The sequence below is a fragment of the Lepisosteus platostomus genome, chromosome 24 (assembly GCF_059453375.1).
Source record: "Lepisosteus platostomus isolate fLepPlt1 chromosome 24, fLepPlt1.hap1, whole genome shotgun sequence".
Classification (NCBI taxonomy): Eukaryota; Metazoa; Chordata; class Actinopteri; order Semionotiformes; family Lepisosteidae; genus Lepisosteus; species Lepisosteus platostomus.
The window spans coordinates 9,585,896-9,605,523 of NC_142634.1; the positions used below are offsets into that span (position 1 = coordinate 9,585,896).

A 19,628-nucleotide genomic window follows, 5' to 3' on the forward strand; every position below is an offset into this window, starting at 1 on the left:
AAGAACTTTGAACCGGTGATGTTTCATTGGGTTCCTTGTTTTTTTTTTCCTTCGTTCCCACTGTGCAGGAGAAAAAAAAACACATTTTTATCAATTTGTTTATTTTTATACTAATGACGATGTCCTCGCGATAAGGATTTAAAAAACTGCTGCGATATTTTCACTGACTTCATCTCAAATGTTTAACACTTGGTTCTTTATCTCCCACGTTGAAAATTTATTCTGATCAAACCAGCCGTCTCATAGGCAATCGGCTAAATGTATTTTTGTTTTGTAACTTTCCTATCTAGGGTAAATATCATACGATATAAAAGCACTTTATAAAGTTGTGTTACAGCAGAACACAGTGGTATACAATACAGGTTATTATACAGAGTACATGAAATACCAAGGTAGAAAAGAAACAAACAGCAAGAATTTGCATGAAACTCACATAGACTCAATTCAGATTTGCAATTCTAGTATCCAGTCAAAGATCACAACTATCACACACACACACAAGACAGGTTACGAAAGAGAGACTGTGTGGCCCATCTTGTCTGTACAGAGGCAAGCACTTTACAGATCATCAAAACTTTGTCCACGTTCAGCTTTTGCTTGTGGATTGTGTGTGTGTAGGCTCTCCTACCGACACTGTGGCAACTGCTTTGCAAAGCTAATGATAGGTTTGCATGAAATACTGCAGAGGTTTGGACCCAAAGCATAAAAACTCCCTTATCTGAGACATCTTTCTGATAAAATTTGTTTAAAAAAAATTATATATTTGAAAGCAAATCAGAATAGGACAGAGATACAGAATGGCTCGGTTGAATAGGTTATTATTAGTATTATTTTATTCTTGTTGTTACTGCAAGGAGATTCACTGTCTACTTGTCCAAATGTGGCTTTTCAAAATGCGAGCTAAGCTTGTACAGTACCTTTCTCAGATCAAACACTGAGCCATATGTGTGACACTACTTATACTTTCACCTTGGCTGACTCACCTAGAGGGAGCCTTAAATTAGATACAGTATATTAACATTACAGTAAGATGTTCTCTGTCCTCGGTCAACAAAATCTGAAACTCTCTTGGTCATAACCCGTCTAAGAGGCCTGTCACACAGATACTCACAACAACTGCTCCTTCATTTACTGTGGCGGGATTCCCCCCCTCTGTAAGCCTACTGACGAGTATAAAAAAAACATTACTGACAAGGTGACTTAAATCGGATACCATAATGCACATCTTAGCCTGGCTCACGTACCTAGAAATGTTTGTGGGTTCCTTGCTGCAATTATATGTTCATTTTCTCTTCACAGTTTTGGTAGTCATTCAATGTCAAGGTAAAACAGGTTAGAATTTGTCACCAATTTCTTTAATGATTAGTGTCTTAAGAAATAACGATGTACAGTTTGTGTGTGTGTGGATACACTACTGAGTTTCTTGAACTTCTGGGGCCTCCTGTCTTCTGGTTTTGGCTCCAACCTGAGTAGTGAATTAAACAATTAGCCTCATTATTTTCTAAATAGGATATGTGTATCGAATTTTTTTAAGGTCTTTTACAAGGTACCAGACATCTTAATAAAAATTAAAACTTAATAAAAAGGTGCAGTTCCTTATAAATAACCTTGGAGGCTGATTAGAACTATTACATTTATGCAACTAATTAAATAATTTGAACCACCGCAACTGAGAATGTGGTTGAAACGAAAAGGAGAAGACCAAGGGTCACTTAGCAGCTGAGCTTGAGACTTCTGCCTTGTGGGCACCAATATGTTTCTGAAACTGCACTTCTATAATTAAAATAAATGAGATATAAAAGAGCAGTACTTCACATATATTGTATCAACAATAAAACAACTATTTGATCAATTATGCCTCTTACCCCAAACAAAATTGATTTTATTTTGCAGAACCGAAAACTAACATACTAATAACGACCTAGGTTAACCCCTTTTGAACATTAAGAAACCGCTAGTGTTGAATGGAAAAATGTAAAACTGTTGTAGGTCTTACTTCCCCAGACGTGGGGGAGGTTACAACACACAGCTATTCTTTTGACGGAAAATGACTTAGCCCTGGCTACTCACAAACATAACTGCATTGCTTCTGAATACTGTGCACGGCAAAGATAACGTCGTTTACAAAATGAATGCACTGTAGCAAGACAAAGACATACTGTACAGGAAAACTCGTCTAAATTAGGGAAACCCTAACGCACTTTCACTTCTAATTGTCAGCGAATCCAGCCAATGTGTAATTTGCCGTTTAAAACCACATTTAATTCAAATTTTCAGTTTATCTGGCATAGTGCGAGGGGCTGCCCGGCACCTAAGTTGAACTGCGAGACTGGCTGACAGTGACACTGCGTCACATCGAACAATTTTGGACCAGTGACCCAGTATCAAATAGCTTTTGCTGCATGAAAACACACATGAGCTACACCGCATGAGATAGACCTAGCATCGGTAAAGGGAAAGGAGAGGTATATCTGTGCATCCTCATCCGCCCCTCCTATTTCCTGCTGGAACTGTTGTGTGTATGTATTTAACCCTACTGAACTGTCAATTGATACATGAAGGAAGAAAGTGGACTCTCAGCTGTCACTCCCGTAGGCATCACTTATAGAATATATAGGAACTGCGGAGCACCGATTGCCAAAAGTCCGTGATGGATTAATTATAAAGGCGGCGGAATCGGCCACTTGGAATTGTTCACGCTTATTTTCCTGCTGCACCATCGGCGCTGCTTCAAACTCAAGGGGACAACCTCAGCGGCTCCTGCCCGGTACCAGAGCGCTTTTGTCCGGCCAGGGAAGCCCCCCTTGTAGCCCTTGACGGCCATGGCTTTAGTAACGCTGCAGCGCTCACCTACCCCTAGCGCCGCTTCCACTGCGAGCACCGCCACCACCAACGCGGGGGAGGTGAGTGAGATACTATAAGGGGCGGAGGGAAAGGGTTACGTGGGACGTGCTGATAAGGACACACCGAGGATGTGCAGGAGTCGGGTAGGCCTAATAGTCAGAGGGAAAAGGGTCTTGGTTGGGGTGTGTTTATTACCTTACTACTGTGCCGTTTTAGTGGTATAGTATATGCCACCTAAACGGTGTATTGCTGTTTAAAAAAAAAATCTTGTTTTTATTATAGGGACTGGTCAGGAAAGAGGAAAAAAATGAAGACGTGTGTCTTCAAATACCGGTTTGGCATTGCTTGTTAGATTGGTGTTTGTATCTAAAAACGGAATGACAGAAACAGACTAGAAATCCGTGCGCCAGTTCAGAAGACAATCGGGGGAAAAAACTGAATTAACCAGACGCGTTATGGCAAAATAACCTTAATAACATCAGTAGCTTCTGATTGTGAGCTACTGTTTATTATTCCGAACACTGGCCTGTGTTGTGAAAAACCGTGATGGGAGATGAGTAAATAGGACACTGACATTATTTTAAGTAATTAAGCCACGGTAAATAACACCCCAGTAGGTTCTAATGCACCCTGAGCTTTTTTCTTTACATTTCTTTGCATGTCGTTATCCATGCAGGCTACTTTGATGCAAATTGCATGCTTATCCGATCCCTGTCTCGGTGATTTTTGGCATTGCAAGTGACAAGCTGGCTCGATTTAAAATTCAGTAAAAATACATACAGAATTGGAAAAACAACATTGCATTTACGCGTTTACGTATGCTCAAGGGAGATTTCGTGTGTTTAAGCAACAAGACGTTTGAGGGGGAAGCTTACTGTTATTTGCTTTAAGTTTTATTGTTTTAAAAAATCCGAAAACAGTTTACCCCATGCAAGGTAACCTTGTTTCATAATGCTGTTCTTCAGATCACAAGGCCTCTGATACCTATTGTCCAGACGTTTTATCGTCCATTATTTAGCAATTGTCTGAAGTCAACCCAGTTCACTAAAAATGTGTTCAGGCTTTGTCTTGTTCTTAATGTTTATAACTGTAGTATCAACTTCAGTTTGCTTTAAAAAGTCCTACCATTTATTTTTTATTGTTGGTTTTAGTTGCCTTTTAGTCATTATTAGCGATCAGATCTAACAATATTTAGACAGATATTTTTATTTTTTTCGGAACTGCTAAGAAACGAGAAGTTCCTAAGAAGTGACTTATATGAATAACGTCCCTGTGGGTATTTTTTTTTTCTTGGCGGAAGTAAACGGTTTGATTTGTTCATTTTGATATTTTCTTTTCTTTTTGCACCTAGAGATGTTAATTTCACTTGATACTTGTGCTTAATTACACAAGTATCCAGGAAGCCACATAGAATATTTAAAAAAGTCAGACTAAAGGTGGAGAATTGAAGATCTGTACCAGCTGATATTGAATTCAGGCTCTCATGTTATTATGGGACATATAGCAGAGCATCACAGATATGGGCTTATTATCCAGAATAAAACCGGTTTATATATGGAGAAATCTACATTAAGGCTCTGGTGTATATGTATTTGGAATGTGCAAAGTTTTCAGATTTACAGTCTCGTGTTTATTTAAGGGAACCGATGAGCACTGCAAACATTATTTCTCAAGAAACAAATATGATTTGAATAGAATGTTACTAGAGGGAGCAACACCATTTTAAAGCGATTGGAAACATCTTTATGGGGAGCTTGTTAAATGTCAGATTTTTTTTTAAAAAAAGTAATAGGAAACTTCCTTACAGTGCGTTTCTGCTTTCCTACCTCAGCTCCCATTAGAAATGATGTCATACTGGTTCTAGTTAAGAGACATTTACAGATTGTTCGGAAAACGTTTTGCCTGGAAGCCATACATAAGAGTGGAGTTTCAGCTTTCAGCTGAAACCTGTGTGTGGGCAATAGACTGTTTTCTCTTTTCATCTTTTCATTTATTCTGCGGGCCAGCCCTGGTCCAGTGTAGCCACAGTCCAGCAAGATTGGAGCAATGGACCACACTTGGAATGCTTTTGTTTAAGTCACTCATGCAGGTGATACCTATAATTAAATAGGAGAGGTGACGTAAGCATGAAATAACCACCAGTTCATAGCCCTCAAGGGCAACAGTAGGCCACTCCTGCCTTAACTGGATCAGTTCTTTGACTAAATCTGTCAAAACGCACATGTTCCAAATCCTTGGCTCTTGATGATTGTGCAGCTGATGTGTAAATCCAGCTGGACTGTGACTCTCCAGGGCCAGATTTGCCGGCCCCTGCTTTAGGTTTTCTAAACCATGCCTAGTCATCACATTTTGAAAGAGCTGTGACTGAGGTGAAAGGTAGTTTAGTCATATGGCATCATGTGGAGGGTGTATTGTGTGTGATGATGCACTCGCTGCATGCAACAGACAGGCAGATATACTTCGATTTTGCATGTTCTACCTTTTCTTTTCCCCCCAAGCTGTTAAAAAGTTTGTAAGTAGAGGATCCAGGGTGACAGTGTTTTTCAGAGAGGACCACCTTTATTTTTTTTTGTCATTACTGGCCTGCAATATGATTCAGTCTGAAATCTGCAGCCCTCCCTCTGATGATAGGCAGTTTCAATGTCCATATTCAATTAAGAGTATGTGATACAAGTGTGCTCTGTTGAACTTCATATTGACATTTAAAAAAAAAAACCTGAAGGAAAAAGTTATACCCTAAGGGACTTGATTAAAAACAAAAAAGAAAATAACATTTATTTTAATTTTAATCACTGTTGAGATCCCTTTGCTTCAGTGAACCCTGGTGAACATTTGGTTTATTAGATAGACCTGTTTGCATTAGAACCCTCAACAGGTGAAGCTTATTTATTATAGGGTCACCTTAATCGACTCCTCATTTTAGTTAAGAGGGTATGAAAGTGTTAGCTGGATTTCTTCAGCGATACCTGTGTACCCATATAATATGCTGCGTTTTCCATAGGCTTAATGTAGAGAATTAAAATGTTATACTTGCAAATGAAAAGGACAAACAGAACCATCAGATATACCAGTGAAAGTTATGCTGTTCACAGTAACATTTGAAACGTACGAGATGGGCTTATGTTTTTTTTTACTGCCCAATTAGAAAAGTTAAGACATTTATGTTTTGTGTTAACCTCAAATGAACTGTAATAAAAGTACAATATATACTGTGAACATCTCCTCTCTGGTACATTGCTGTATATAGTCTAAACCTAATTGTTTGATGCAAGCTTTGTTTAAAATAATATTTGGATTGTAAATGACAGACATGCTGAATTTTCTCCATCTGCTAATTGAGAAGTCTAAGAGCTCAAATGTAGATGATCATTTATCTGAAATCATAACATTTCTGGAGGTTTACATATGTAATGTAAATATTTAGGCCTGTAGGCATGCTCTTGCAATAAATACCACCTCAAAACGTAGCTCTATTTGTTAATGAGGTTTAAGAAATTTGTTTGTTTTTCTTATCTGATCTTCAAAAGGTGGAGGTACCAGTGTACTGTAAGTGATCTGTCCCTGAGAGGTGTCACAGGGAGATTCAGTGACAGAACTGGAATGTGAAACTGAGAAGTAAATGCCTCGTAGCCTGGGTCTGTCACTCTGTCCCTCACTGCTGATTAAGGCAGTCTGAAATATCACAATTTAAAAAAAATACAGAAAGATGGTGCTGTAATTGTGCAAAATGGCAGATATTTATAGACGTGGATAGTTGCTGTGTCGCAGAGATGAAGGAAATAGGAAAAAAACACTTAGACTAATTGTTCACAAAGCATCACTGTAGGTGTTTAGACAGCTGAGGGCGCCCTTGTGCCTTCAGGTTGATCAAGCATCTCCCTTTATCCTGATAGAAATCCGTTCTTGTGCCCTTGGAAAAATATAGATTTTCTGAAACAGGCTGAGCACTCTGATCACGAGCTGATGTGCAAATAGAGGTGTGTTATTCTTAGGAACAAGGTTTTTTTTTTTTCCTTTCTTACTTTCCATGGTGAAATTTTATTGGGTTGCAATGGTAACACTGATTACGTGAATGGGAATAAGCACGTTTTGGAAGGAACGTACAGATAGCTGTGCAGAAGCCATCTGCAGTGGTGATTGTTTTTCACATAATCACCCTAGAAGTAGGGGTTTCGGAGAGGTGCTGTCTAAAAAAAGGCAGTAGAGCAGCCAAAGAGCAGAATCCAGAGATTGATTGTAATCAATATGCTAGACAAGCCTGAACACTTTGTTATTTTAGAGATGTTAAAGAGGGCTAACTGTTGACAACAAATTAGATTTAAGGCAGAGCTTAAAGACTGAAGCTTAAATGTAGTAAGCTGTTTGGAGGGAAATCAAGTTTTTGCAGGACAGACAACAACAACAGGGGGAGAGCACCTGGATCCTATCTGGGTCTCAGCTCATTTTGTACTGGTAACTTAGAGGTGTGGCGCGGTCCTGGCTGGGACTAAAGGGATTAATTTTGCTCTCTGATGTTCGAGCCTGATCACGGCGATTCAGACAGGAGAGGCGCCCCCAGGAAAAGGCTGGAGGGAACACAAGCTTGATTCCCTATTGACGGTTCTTCACGCTCAATTTGAAATTCAGAGCAGGGCCCGCAGTCCTCTCTGAGCAGACGCAGGGAGGTCTGGAGGAGACGACTGCAGCAGTGATGTAATAGACTTTTCTTGGGGAGGGGTGGTTTGTTCCAGCAGCTAGACAGCGATTTTGATCACGTGCCAGAAGAATTTGCAGTGCTTCAGTGTTCTGAATGGAAGTCTTCTCATGCTACAGAAGAATTTTATATACCCTGTAAGTAGAGATGAACCATTCACCTGTTTTATTTTTCATTTGATGAGATCTTTTTGAAATAACTACAGTTTTATATTCCGACAACCAAACAATGGTCTTGCGTCCGGCATAGAGAAGAGCAGAAAGTACCAAACAAAACATAAAAGTTTAACCTCATTTTGATTTGTGGAGGTGCACATTCAAGAGTAAAATCCTTTATTTCTGTGGGTAGGAGGGAAATAAAAGGAAACTCCGGCCTGTGAAAATTGCCTCCATCCGCTTTTAACCTCATCATCACTTCCTCTTCAGAAACAAAGCTCTGCTCGCCACTGAGCCGTTGAACCTTTTTCATTGTGGGGACTGATCAAAGAGTGCGGTGGGTTTCCTGTGTGTGTAGAGTCCAAGCAAAAACGCAACATCCTCAAGGACAGGAATGAGGCCCTCTCGCGAGTTTAGTACCGAATTGTCCATGATTGAAGACTGCATGCTCCTGCACCTCTGATGAAGCCTTAGCTTTAAAGGCTTAAAATGTAATGAAAGTTTATCATGCACAGATTCGCAGCTTTATTTTGTCCACATGGTATCTTATAAGGTTGTTGTGCTTAAGAGCACAGAAGGGAACTCCCAGTTAATCTAAGCTGTTAAGCACTTAACCCAATTGCTCACGATCTCTGTATTGCGACACTTTTTGAAACCTTCTCTCCAGTAAGCAGACTGCACATGGCAGGCCTTGCGCCTCAGTGGATGAGAGCTGCCAATTCCCTGTTGGGCTTAGACATTTGAATTGCATTCGCTGTGGACCCAAGACAAACAGCACTCCTGTTCTGCTGTCCGCTTTTAATGCATTCCTGAAATACTGTAAATAATTCATGAAGGTCTTCACTGTAAGCACTTTTGTTAGTGGGCAGTTGGCCCTCGCACTCCAGTTGAATTTTATTTTTTTTGCGCCTTTTTAGGAAAATACTTTTATAATGCCAGAAAACTGTCCCCGTAAAACCAGATTCTTCTTTCAAGCCACTTTTCTGTTGAAAGGCAGTTCCTGGTTCTTGCAGCACAAATTTGCAGTACAGCTCAGTTTTCAGTTCTTACAGTTAAAGTCTAATGCCCGCGGGGTAAGGTTTGTCATTGTGAATTGTTTTAGGTTACCTAGCGTGAAACTGAAACCTTTCTTAAACACAGCAAAGGACACTAAATAGGCATAGATCTTATTATTCTCTGCTGACATGTTATAGTCAGTTGTGCCTGTCTGACCGGATACTGCAATGTCTTTTTCTCCTGTAGTGTCATCTCATTTTTTTTTTTGTTGAGGTGGTAGAAAAAGTGGCAGCACTGTTCTTGACTTAGTCATTTTCCTCTCTGGGGGATGGAAAGTGAGTTTCACTGACATTTACTGCATTGTTCCCTCAAAACTAGTTTCTGTTATTAACCACAATAGCGTGCTGTTATGGTAAAGGTTTCAGGTTACTTTAAAAAAATATTATGATTGGTTTTCATTAGCTGCGCTAATATGAAGAACATTTTTTCCTGGCAAGCCCTTATATATCGTTTAACCATTTATTTTAATGGCTGTGACGTTGTGACAGCCGTACAAATACGATGTGCATATACCGAGAATAGAAATGAGAGGAAAAAATCGTTTGTCAGACTTCTGTGCTCGGCGGATTTGGCACTTTTTAATTTGCTAAGAAATCTGATTTAAAAAAAAAAGTTAGTTGGACACGTAAGTAAGAGAGTTGAAAGCTTAGCCGAGTAATTTGATTTATATGCTGCATGATTAAGTGTTTTCGACAGCAAACAAATCATCTCGGGTTTTTTTTTTGGCTATAACACAATTTGCATGGCAAATGCAGTTATTTTGTTTTCCCCGAGGGCAGGTGTCTGTCACAGTCTAGCTGGATCTCGGGATCTTTGGATAGTGTGGTTCCCTTTATTATCCAGAACACTCTTCATTGACCTGTTATACATAATAGTGTAATATCATTATTTCTCATGCTTAGGCTATTGTTCTTAAAACAGTCCAACGTGTGAAAACATTTTGAGTTTCAGAAGGGTAACCTCGCGGCCTGAAAACTATCCCAAAACTTGAAACTGTAGTCTCCAAACTCTGCACGTCATGCCTCCAGATGGTACCATTTTAATCTGCATTCCTCCCAGGACAAGTTCGACAGCTCTAACAGCCTGTGACATTTAATGCTGTCATTATTATTCTTTTCACATCAGGCTGAAAAACATAAAAATGTACAGTAGCTGAGGGGGTTGTTGCAACGAAAACCCGGTGTGGAATGTGCTTGTGAAAGGGAGCAGTGCTAGGTGGGCAGTAGAAGAAAGGCACTGTGGCTGCATTCCAGTTTTAGTACAGTACCCAGCATTTCCAGCTTTCTCACCTCTGAGTTAGCACTTTGTCCATTAAGAATCTGTAATGACCTTGCTTGTGTCCAAGTTGGATTGTTTTACAAAGTTTTATAATCCGCAATGTCCTGTCGAATGCACTGTGGGGGCCTGCGGCTGTGAGGGTGTAATACCAGAGGACTAGTTATGATCATCAAGAGTTCGTCTAGGTGAACTTTGTGACGTTTTAAATCCTGATTTAATGTAAATATTTCATAATTTAATTCTGAAATGTGACTCAAGAAGACCCAATTACAATGTTAACTTGATTTAATAATAATAATAATAATTGCTTACACTTATATAGCGCTTTTCTGGACACTCCACTCAAAGCGCTTTACAGGTAATGGGGACTCCCCTCCACCACCACCAATGTGCAGCATCCACCTGGATGATGCGACGGCAGCCATAGTGCGCCAGAACGCTCACCACACATCAGCTATCAGTGGGGAGGAGAGCAGAGTAATGTAGCCAATTCATAGAGGGGGATTATTAGGAGGCCATGATTAGTAAGGGCCAATTGGAAATTTGGCCAGGACACCGGGGTTACACCCCTACTCTTTTCGAGAAGCGCCCTGGGATTTTTAATGACCACAGAGAGTCAGGACCTCGGTTTTACGTCTCATCCGAAGGACGGCGCCTGTTTACAGTATAGTGTCCCCATCACCATACTGGGGCATTAGGACCCACATGAGCCGCAGGGTGAGCGCCCCCCGATTTCACTTTCACTTAACATTTCTCTGCTTAAGCAGACCTTTAGAAATATATATATATACAGTTTAATAAACACTTATGATTTAATGTTCTTCAATTAGTTTTGTGTTTTTTTTTTTTGCTAGGTTTACAGCTTAGTATAAGAGAGCTAAAATACAAGCAGTATGGATTTGATTTTGATGCGTTTTGTCTTACTGGCCCATCGTATGTACAGTACAAGTGTTGAATGTGTAAATTTAAAACTTCTTTACAAATGACTGCTATTTGAAAATTATTTTTAGAAACTAGACAAATAGTGCTCTTTGGACAAATGGTAGTAAAAATAGTACTCAATCAACACATGTCACGTTTTCAAAGGCAAAGCTAAAAACTGCAGCAGGGCAATAAGTGTTTCACATAAATCCTTTGAGTTACCTGAGTCATGCATAACAGAGGCTTGCTTCTCCACCTGTTGGATTCAGATCTTGCCCTGGTAGCTAGTTTCAGATCATGTTCGTACACATCACTGGATTGCAATCTGTTCATTTCAAGTTCATGCACCGTTCAGGTATGAATTTCAAAAGACAATTTCTGAAGAGTTTTATCTTTAATGATTTTAATTTTTAACTTTTTTTTTGTTGCAGGATTTTGGAAGCGATGATGAGCGTAGATTAAACCAGAGGTAAGTAAGGAAAAATAACTTCTCAGTTTCTTTTTTCAACACAAACATTTAAGGGTCAAAATTTCTTTTCTTGCCATTAACCTTTCAGGAATTTAAAGCTGAAGTATTGCAATTAGTGTCAACAGATATGACAGTCGTGCCAAATTGCTTTCTGTACATTTTTCTAAATCGGCAGTCTGTTTACACCATTTCATATAATTATTGGAGCTCCAGACTGTTCAGATTTGTTTTTTACTTTGGTAATTTCTTCAGGTGTAAGAAATGGGTAAAGGTGTTAAACATACTCTGATATCTACTTTTGATCATGCTTTTCCTTGGCTATTGAGAATTTGAAAACCAGGAGAGTTTGATGAAATCAAGTCACAGCTTGTGAAAGGAATCTGAAAATTGTATTTGCCTAATTAATCCCCAAGCAGTGGTGCTGTGATGCGTGTTAAAAAATGACTGTGATGATATTGTCACATTCTTTATGCATTTCCAAGCTTGTGCAAAGAGGGAAACCTTAAAGAAGCTCTGAAATCCCAGCAGACTGTCAAAAGAGTCCTAGATTGCCTCTGTTACACTTAAAATCTAGGCTTAGTATCGGGAGAGTTGTGCTCCTTTTCAAAATGAAGCACATTGAAGCCAGAAAGTTTGATCTTTAGAGTTTCTTCTTAACTTTGCTATATTACTCGTGCCATATTAGGATGCAGCTCTGATGATAGATGAATAGCTAAAGAGTTACATGAATAAGTCAATTAATTCTGAGATTTTTCATTTTCCATTCTCCTGTATCCCAGTGGGTTTGCTTTATGGTCACCTATTTTGAATCTAGGCAATGGACTAGGCTAATATCAAATCACTAAAAAATTATTGTACCTGTTGCTGTACAGTTTGGAGGATTACATGTGAATTTTCTAATTCCATGTTAGTCATCCAAAACCCTGACAATCTGGTAATTTTACTGTCAAACAGTAAAGAAAACTTTGTATTTGATAGTTGTCTTAAAATTTGGAATGTTACGGCTAAGAATTTCCATCTAGCTCCACGTTCGTGTAGTTTCAGGACAACCAAAAAACTGTATTGTATTGACAAGTAGAGAAATTCCAGGAGTACAGTAAAGCAGTACAGACATTGAAAAGGTATTCAAGTTGATCCAAAGTCTTGAAGACTATCTGATGCTCTCAGCTAAGTTAAGCTTACGTGGAAAACAAAATCAAGCTGAAAAAAAGTGTTCATGTGTTATTCAGCTAGTGATTGTTCTGTGTACAGTGTGTGTCAGAGATTCAAAAGATCTTCTGTTGGAGCACAGACTAGTGCTCAAACAGTAGTTCTTTTGAATCCCTATGAAACATTGGAGAATCTATTCATGAAAGGCAACATCAGAAAGGCTTTTTTTTTTTAAAGCCATGGTTTCCTGAAGCTTGGCGGAGTTAACCATTTAGGTACCACATGGGTACCACATCTCATGGAGATGCTGTGTGTTTTTTGGGGGGGGTTGGAGCAGGTTGCTCTTGGCCTCTGGAAGGGTGAAATGATCTACTGTACAGACTCCTCAGAGCGCCATGGTGTTCACGAGCCCGTCCCTGTTATGCTGTAGTTCACAGATCAAGCTCACCTGAAGGGTGATTTTTCTCCCAGCCCCCCCTCTCTCTCTCTCTGGACACTTGTTTTCTGTAGAACTTGCTGACTTTTGTTCTTGTTGGAAACAGGATGCTGAGTCACACCCTGGCAAGAGAGGCTGCTTCTTGCATTTGCGTGCTGGGACAATAGGGAAGAGTTGGGGAAGCAGCCGTGTCTTGACCTCAGTGAATGGATGTGGCTTAGTCCAAGATATTGATATAAATAGCTCTGGGCCTTTTCTACCCCGAGGCGGAGCTGCTGCTGGGGTTTTTCTGTAAAGTCTGGACAGGGAGATTTATTGTTGCCTACAGGAACGTCGTCTGAAGAGGCAGGCCTAACCGTTTTTTTGGCCGGCCTGCAAGCGAATCGGTCATTTCTATCCCTCAAGCTTAAACCTTGACCCACATATTCAGACTCTGGGTAGCAAGCCAGAATACCCGGCTTGGGTTAAGAGTAGTGTTGAATTCTTGAAGATGAAGAAAATCACCACTTTTCAGAATTTCAAAATTCTGAATTAAAAAAATTCAAAATTCAAAAGTAGTTTTGTCTACTTTCTCTGAGGGGGGGGTGGTTTTATTTGTTTAAAAAAAGCTAAATATCTTTGAGGAAAAGCGCGGGCTAAAGGCCTGGAAGTAAATCTGCGAGAGGACCGCTGTTTCCAGCAGAGCTCATTTTATTAATCATGGTGGTCAGGCTGATGTAGTAAAAAAAAAAACAACAACAACCTAGGATTGGAGTACAGAAGTTCTCGGGGTAACTAACCACATTATTCATGGTGCGCAACAAAGACATGGACTAAGTGATTGTGGATGCAAATATCACAATTCTGCGTTCGATATCACAGGAGTAAATGCAGGTCTGATTAGGGTCTGAAAACCCCTGGCAGGTGCAGTTTTGGGGCCAGGCTGTTTGGCAGCAGCCTTCTCTGTCAGGGCACTGGGCACATGTGGAAACGGACTGGTCCTCTGTGGGGGTGGGCGTCACTGCGGGTCTATTTTGACAAGCACAGGTCCCAGAGCACGTGAGTGGGAAAGCAGGCCGAGCAGCAGCTGGCAGACTAACGTTTGGGTACAAATGTTTCTCAATTAATACTCTTAAGTAACAGTTAGCCTGTATACAAGCTTACTTTAGAGACAGCAAAAATCTGCCTTTATAGACGGATGTTCGAAAGAAGTGTCTTTCAGTTTTCTCAGCTCCATATTGTTCTCTGACCCGCATAGGAAGTTCTGTTCTCTGCCCTCAGAAAGATGTGCTATTTATCACTGTCATTCACACCCCTCATATGCCCTTCAGAACTGCAGATTGAGAGCAGTGCGGCTCTGGAATGGTGGAAAGTGGCTTCACTTCACAGGCATGTACAGAGCACTGAGGCGGGTGGGCAGGACCCTGCGATGTGTCCACTTGGGAGGTATTGAAATCCACCACACCCGTCATGAAGCCTCCTGGCAGAAAGGTAGCCTTTTAGACAGGAAAAGTCACCCTTATCTTATAAAAAATAACATGAGGTTCTGCTTACAGAGTTGCATTTTCTCTTGCAAACAGGGCTTCTGCTTTCAGTATTCCGAATCCCTTGTACGTTTCTCTAGATTTTCTGGGGAAGTGTGATTTTTTTTTCAGGGGAATTGTTCATGAAATGTTAGTGAGTTCTGTGTGTAATGTCTTTTTTAACTAGGATTAAATCTTAGTTTTTTAATTATGAGAATACATCAGTGCCTTTTGTGTGCTTTAAAACTCCTGATTCCCTGTTCTTTATACTAATATCGCCTCTCCTTTGGTTTTCTTTTCTTTGTTCTGATAACTTTTACAGATCAAGGAATGATTGCAAATTTAACTGTACAGTATGTGGTGTGAGTGTAGTAGGCACTGCCTATCACTTTGCCGTTATATCGGAGGGTGCACAGAAGAAAGCACAGCAATGAAATATTTCCATGCCTCATTACTTCCTGTAGAAAGCTTCACAGAAACGGCAGGAGTGGCTGTAAATAGCAGACCGAAGTGCAGTAACTGTTTGTGGTTAATGGAGAAGCACAAACAGCAAGCACAGCAATGTGGGTCAGTAGTTAGGCATTTGATCACGGGTTCAAATCTCAGGTGAGGACACTTTGAGCAAAGTACATTGCCCAGATGATTCTACCTGTGCAAACATATGCAAAGCCAAAGCCAGGTGTAAAAACAGGTACCAAAAAATGTTTTTTTTTACGAAATTGGAAATTTGGGAGAGAGGGATAAGGAGTACCTCTTTCAAGTCCCAGATGGGACACTCCTGTTCTGCAGTTGATCAACAATGCAAGTGAAGTATCTTTCTCTAGTAAAAGAAGCACTAGAATACCTCAAGCTATATCCACAGGACTCTTGTATTGCACACATTCATAAAGCAAAGGCTGATTATTTTTGCAAGATTGTAGGACAGCAGAAAAAACCGTCAAGCACTTTTGGGAACAGTGAGATACATAACCTTTTAGTTAAGAGCAGCTCTGGCATGAATCGAAGGAATATCAGGAAAAAGACAGTGATGGTGATATTTTTTTTTGGTCTCTTGGTTTTGATTTATTGTAGTGGCTTGTTCTGCATGACCCCCTTTAGTTTCACCCTGATTTAATTTAGCTTTATCCATACAGTGGCATACTGTAGTCATCTGCCTGACCAAATAGTTTGTTCTTGGAGAAAGCCTGCCAGGAGTAAGTCCCCTGTGAAACCCAGGCCTCTTGAAATTATAAACGCTTTTGCTCTTTGAAAAACACAGGTGTTGGTGCTGTCTTTCCGTCTCCTGTTTCCGCATTGAGTTGAAACCCAGGGCTCTGCGCAGAGCAGGGCAGCGATTTTAAAGATTGCAGTGTAGCACAAGGTCAGCGAGCTCCCAGCGGAGCTGAGCTCTGCGCGCCTCTGTTGTGAGATGAAGGAGATGTAGTAATTTTTCTGTCAGTCGATCCCGGCTTGAAATCATCCTTCAAGTTGGAAATTCAGGGACGTGCTCGCCTCAATGGCTTCTGGCGTCGCAGTCCCCAAAAAGAGCGGGCTTCTGGGGCAGTTGTACATCAGCAGACCTGAAAACATCTTTAAAAAAAAAAAAAATACAGGAGCTGATTTTCCATTAACGAGTTTGAGAAATCACGGTGTCAACAGTTGTAAATAGCTTTGTGTCAGTGTTTTGAAAACAGGACTAGTGAGAGTGCGAGTCAATGAGAGTGGGGCCACTCGGCTCATTGATAGTAGTTATCAGTTAATTGATCAAAGGATCCGTTCTATAAGAGAAACCTGAGCTTTGGCTTCAACATTACAAACGTGGTAGCCAGGGCTGGATTTTGGTGGTTGTAGGCCCTAGGCATTTCACTCCAAAATGTGCAAAAAGAGGGGTAAAAGCCAATTGAAATACGTTGATGCACTTTAAGCTATTCTAATGCTAAACCATGTGATTGTTGGAGCAAGTTGAGCTCCCATCGCTTGGATACTTCTAGTTTTTAGAACAGCCGCTAGATAGAGTGTTGATTATTGATTTGAAGTACCTACAGTACCTCCCTCCTTGGGACCCTTTGCTAATCCTCCCTGCATTAGATGAGAGATGGTTGTTCTTAACTGCTCATGTATATTTAGACATTATTAATACTTTTGAAGAGGGGAAGACTGCATCAGGTTTGGTTTGTTTGCTTTTCACTGCTCTTTTATTTAGCAATGGACCCTTTAGTGAGATTTTACACAGAGACTTCTTCCTCAGGAAAAGGGATCCATATAAATTTGAAGTAATTCTTTTCCTCATCCCTTGAAAGATGTTGATACAGATCCAAACAGAAAGGTAGATCCAGATTGAGTATGAAATTGAAAGTAGTTAACACTTGACATTGCACTGATTATTCAGTTGAGAATAATGAGCTACTTAGATTCACCCTAATGTTCCCTAGAATGCCTAACAGGACCCCCCTTGAAAGGGCCCTGTTACGCTGGGATATGTATTTGCCTGGTATTTTATAGTAGAGAGCCCCCCTAGCTGACCCCCCATTAATCTGAGTTGTGTGTCTACATGTGCTCTCAGCTGTGGGCTCATTGGACAGAGTGTGCTGAGTGTTCTCACTTCCTCAGCATCTCATTTCCTTCATTGTACACAGAGTCCTTGGAGCCCTCTAGTCCTCCGTCAGCCTCCGAGCAAGGTTAGGCAGAGAAGGGAAGGAAAGAAACACAGGTGTATGCGTATGGATTTCAGCGCAGGCTTTCATACTCCGCATTTTTTTCTCTGTTCTTATTTACGTATTGTCCTACTCTGTTGTCGGCAGCTTTAGGATCCTTAATGGGACTCTTGGACAGCAGTAGCTGGTCTTAAGAGGAAAGATAAGGTGATATCCTTTGCTGAGCTAGGGCCAGAGCTGCCGAGAGGGTAATAAGATTTTAGTTGAAGGAGTATTGCTGTGCCAGATCACTCTGAGGAAGGCACATTGGTTAGCCTTATCCTCTGCATTCCATGTGAGAGATTACTGGAAGAGCTGCTGTAGAATCAGTAGCTCAGGTGGCGCCGTGCAGTTCAGTGCTACTAGAAAATTAAGACGTTTAAAAGGAATTAAACTTGAGTAAGGCTGGATTTTTGGTTTTGATAAGTTGATACCATTCGATACCATTTTGTTTGTGTTGGTTAGCGTGAATAATAGAATTCATAGCAAAAAATTAAGTCTTTTTTTACCTGCAGGAATTAAGTGCTGGAAAGTGTTCCTGGAGAGAGAGGCAGGCAGGCCAAGATGTATTTCTCTTGAAGAGGTGGCTATTTTTGCTGCTTTCGAGCTAAACTGGGACAGAAGTCTATAAGCACATTCTGTTGAGATTTAATGCAAGCTCTTCTGCAACAAATGTTAAATTCAAGGGTAATGAAGTTGAGCGTGAGCCGATGGAAGCCTCAGTAAAGCCAATTTGAAATGTCGGGAAACTGCTGAACGTCGGGAAATGTCTCCTCCGAACAGCAGTTTTGGAAGATAGGTTTTTTTTTTTTTTCCCCCCTGTGAAGGAAACCTCTTTGGAGCTTTTGTAATTTGCTGAGGGGAGGCTCTCAACGAGAGAGCGCAGGATTGCTGAATTTGAGCCAGCCTGCTGAGATAAGCCCCAGCCTGCGGCCGCTGAGGGCGAGCGCTGCCGGCGTCTTGCTTGCGTGCTGAGAAAGGGAGGGTTCACACAGCAGTCCATCTCCGGTGAAGGATGGGGCCAGACTAGCTGCTGTCCTTTTCCTCAGAGTTACACCTGCGGATCTGAAAATCCTTTTGCCGTTTAAAGAAGAGCCAGCGCCAGGAAAAGAAACGAACCAGAATGCATCTAGTAGTGGAATCCTCGCAAGACGCTGTACTCAAGATGCTGCCTTATTTTATGGAGAATGCTGTCCTGAGTCAGAATGAAATCTATCGCATGTAAGATCTTGCTGTGCACGGCACAACTTCTCTACTGTAGAACTGTGTTTAACTATAGTGATTGGCGGTGTGTGTAAATGTATTTAGATGTATGTTTCGTGGAAGAATGGAGCTTTAGGCCTGTATTCAATCAGAGTGTGAAGTACTGTAAGTTACTGTAAAAGTGAGAGAGAGGTTTTGTTCGTGTGTCCTGTACAGTCCACACTCTTGCATTAGTGTGTCTTTTAAAATAAACGTTTCATTAAACCAGAAAAGATAAGAAGAGTTGATTAACAATTTTTGCATATATGCATCTTATTTTGGTATTTATAAATATTTTTACCATCAGTGCTGTGTATACCTAGATTTGTTGTTTTCATTAAGTAAAATATTTAGTTTTTAAGAAGGCTAAACAGCCAAATGTTTTTTTTTTTCATTCCATGTGGAGTTATTTTTATACATACTATTGATATCTATTATTTTGACTTCGTTTTGAACTCTGGTCATTCAGAGAAACATTCTATATAAGATTTCTGTATTCAAGAGAAAGCTGTATATTGTATAGTGAAGTTATGTGAATTGATGTGTCTTCGTTCAAATAGCTGAACCTTGACAATTTGTGAAAAATCAGGAATGTACGGATGAAATATGTTCTTAGAAGGCATCGTCTCTGAACTTAATATAAAAACGTGGTAATGCAGGGTATGGTTTCTGACACATAGCTCCATGCACTCTTTGTATGAGTGGGTGAGATATACTGCACTTTATTCAGATAAATATTTAAATTAGTGTAATTTATGATTGTATGTAAGTTGCAGCAGTAATATGTATGCCATGCTAGTCTTAAGCCCAGTGTAAAGGGTGTAATATTAATAATAGGGATGACTGTCCAATGTTCCTTTGAAGCCTGTTTTGTTTTGCTTGATAATGCACATCAGCAGAGATATATTTAGACAAGGCTTTTGTGGAGACTGTCTGATAATGGGGATACTTGTTTTCTGACATGTTGCCAGAGAGACTGCTGAGGATCTGTCTGGATAATTAGGGTGTCTATGCGTGCAATATTTATTTTAAAAGAAAGGTTGTGCAGTCTGTATGAATATTATGTATACACACAGTTGTTGTTTTTTTTAATTTAGATGGATGGAATAAATTGACACCTGACAAGTCCAGGTTTATAAAAACAGATATATAACTGACCTTCATTGTTTTACCATTACAAACAGCTTATGTTCATTGAAATCACTTCATTA

At 40.2% G+C, this 19,628-nt stretch overlaps 1 protein-coding gene across 5 annotated transcripts in view; it reads left to right on the plus strand.

The window, feature by feature from the left end:
- Positions 1 to 2,400: 2,400 nt before the first annotated feature.
- The window catches only part of ssh1a (slingshot protein phosphatase 1a), a 36,545-nt gene continuing 19,317 nt past the window's right edge, over positions 2,401 to 19,628 (plus strand). The window contains exons 1-2 of one of the 5 annotated variants that reach the window (XM_088617638.1): positions 2,401 to 2,903; positions 11,379 to 11,416. In XM_088617638.1, coding sequence (XP_088473764.1) covers positions 2,823 to 2,903; positions 11,379 to 11,416 — 119 coding nt within the window. In that variant the 5' untranslated portion in view covers positions 2,401 to 2,822. Of the gene's footprint in view, positions 2,904 to 2,935; positions 2,988 to 7,617; positions 7,675 to 11,161; positions 11,303 to 11,378; positions 11,417 to 17,085; positions 18,397 to 19,628 lie in introns of those variants that run through there. The other 4 variants (XM_088617641.1, XM_088617640.1, XM_088617637.1 and 1 more) reach the window with 4 other exon arrangements.